At 36.9% G+C, this 2783-nt stretch overlaps 1 protein-coding gene across 1 annotated transcript in view; it reads right to left on the bottom strand.

Moving 5' to 3' along the window:
• The window catches only part of BHLHA9 (basic helix-loop-helix family member a9), a 2510-nt gene extending 1761 nt beyond the window's left edge, over nt 1-749 (bottom strand). The window contains exon 1 of the mRNA XM_053704586.1: nt 1-749. This exon is cut by the window's left edge and continues 1761 nt beyond it. Coding sequence (XP_053560561.1) covers nt 1-658 — 658 coding nt within the window. The 5' untranslated portion in view covers nt 659-749.
• Between the last annotated feature and the right edge of the window lie 2034 nt (nt 750-2783).

Below are 2783 nucleotides of genomic sequence, written 5' to 3'. Positions count from 1 at the left end.
TAAGGTTGTCTATATGATTCTGGAAGCAGGTATTCCTAATACCAATGTTGTAATTCCCATGGGTGTAGTAAGCAGAGCTGGGCATCAAATCGTCGTCCGTTGGGCTCCCATATTGGCAATGGAAATAAGGAGTCTCTGGTGAGAGTCTGGAGTAGTGAGGAGAATTGTGTTGCTGTAGATGGGCAATATCTCCATAGCTGGTATTGGACGGTATAGTTTGATGTGTCTGTGTTGGCATCATAAAGGACTGAGAACAGCTGTCCTTTATCTCTGGATAACTGTGCTGGTCACATTGCAAGTGACATTTCTGTGGAGGGCTTGAGTGCAAGAGCATGGATAGTGATGATATCCTGTTGATCGCCCTCTTTAAGGTTGCTATCTTGGATAACCTCTTGCCACTCAAGTCATGCTTCAGGACCAACCTCAGGGAATTGAAAGCTTGATTGTAGTCCAAGATTCTCTTTCGTTCTCTGACATTGGCTGCTATCCTTCTAGCCTTGGACCTCACTGGTCTGTTTCGTTTCTTGGGTTTTGCTTCCTCTACCTCACTCCCACTCTCTTGCCCTTGGAATGTCTCCAAGGATTGATCACTGCTAGCATCCTGTTCACCACTGAGCTCATGCTCATCTTCTGAGAAGTCTGACTCAGTAAGGCTCATAGCAGCTGCTACTGATTCAGATCTTTGATAGTTTAAGTTTCGGTGTCTGAATTTCCAAGGCAGAAAAAGTGCTTTTAAAGGTTTAGAGCTATCTAAGATTCCTTTATTCCTGTCATTGACACTCCCTTCAAGAACTGCCTACTTTTTAAATATCACTTGCCTTGTTTTTTTATTATACCACGTGATGACTTTAACAGGTACCTTGCATCTCATTTTTATTACTTGCCTGCAGGTAGACTGGACTTAGTATGATAACTTTGTCAAAAAAAGATCATAGAAAGCATGCAAGTGCCTGTTGTAAGTAGTTACATACTGATCTGCAAATTACACAGCACACTTAGTTTCTCCTTTTACAACAAATTACAGGTATTTCCCCTTAATCTGTATTTGGTGATCACCTTCAAACCTGTAATGCCAGAGGGCCCAAAAACACACTGCAAAACATGTAGCAGTCTGTGAAGTGTATGTTCAGATTCATTTGTCTGGAATAGAATTTATACACAGGTATCAAATAATTCATCTGCAATTATAGAAGGATTCAGCTCTCTACTCAATATGTCAACCTAGTGCTGTATATCACAAATCTGCTATGACGTAAATGGAGTAATGAAGCAATGTATCACAATAAATTATGCCTGATTTATTCATAATTACATCTGGAAATATAACTTAAAAATGTACTTAATCTAGTCAAATAGTTTAAAGCAGCAAATATATAGAGTGTTACTGATGCTTTATAGCTCATTAAGGAGATCTTACATAAAACATTATGTGCAGTGTTGGAGATGACAATTATAGATAGAATGTTATCAGTTTGGAATGCGATACAATGTATTACGAAAGGAAAAATATTTTAATATCTGATTAATTAGCATATTTTAAATGTCAAATAATAGAGAGCAAGTTTCCTAGAAATATTTGTTATTTGTTAAGGTTCTCTGGGTGAAATTCAGTGAAGCATTGGTGATAGTTGTTATTCTATATATAATGTAAGTAATAACTGAAATCTAAAATAAGTAAACAAATCATTTGCAGTGAGTCTGCAATGCTTAGAGGTAAGTGGGCTAAATTATTGAAATTCAAAAGCAGTTGCTAACAATATACAATTAATATGTGCTGGGATATTGTCGTTGGATAGGGAAGAAATTTGATAGCTATTATGTTATAGTTGGTAGAAGTAAGAAACCTTCATGTAAAAAGGAGAATGTATTAACTTATATTGTATTTTCTCAGTCTTCTGCTTAAAATATAATGATATATCTATATAACTAAACTTAGATTGTACTTTAACCGTAGAGCTACAAGCAATGACTAAGTCACTATAGCAGACTACGTATGCCTATTTTGTCTCATCATTGACTTCTGCCACTTTTGCCACACCAGTGACAGGCACACACTTTGCCTCAGGCTCTTAAATCTTCAAACGGGCAGCACAACTCTTATGTTAGACCAATGAAATGTATGATAATGTAGGGAAAATTAAAGTTATAGTAAACGCCCCCCCCCAAATTTTTTTTTTTTTTAAAATATCATATTTAGTTGTTCAAGTCATCAAATAACACCTATTAGCTAACTTGTACCGTTTTCCTGAAAATTGGAACTGAAAATATCAATTCTGCCAAACCCTTTTTTGTGTACATTATGCAGTCTAATTACAGCGTTCTACTTAGGTAGAACTATGATGGCGTCCCCGCATGCGCATTTACACTAACTTTAAGCAAAGCATGCGCATATCTATGCTCTCTCCTGGATTTTCAGCTGCCGGGATATCATCACCTCGATGCCGACCAAGAGGTGCGTGAGATAGGAGTGGGAGTGGCACACCAGAGCACTTCCAACTAGAAATAGAATTTTTTTTTTTTTACATCAAGCTCTGCACAAAATGCTTCCTCTAAATGTAATATAAGAAGTCTACTACTGCTGTTAGGTAAATATGCTAATTAGGGGATCAGTGCTGTAGCGCAATTGGAGGAGGGAATGGCATACATTATGTGTAAATACAGCCTACATTTATGGGCGGTCATTACGGCCGTTTACAAGGAAAATTAAAACATAATTTTACTAAATATTAAAGCTTCGTTTCAAGGTAAGAAATGTTAGGTTTTAATCTAGCATAATATCTTTC

This window comes from Bombina bombina, chromosome 3 (assembly GCF_027579735.1).
Source record: "Bombina bombina isolate aBomBom1 chromosome 3, aBomBom1.pri, whole genome shotgun sequence".
Taxonomy (NCBI): domain Eukaryota; kingdom Metazoa; phylum Chordata; class Amphibia; order Anura; family Bombinatoridae; genus Bombina; species Bombina bombina.
This window is presented reverse-complemented; position numbering and strand designations above follow the sequence as displayed.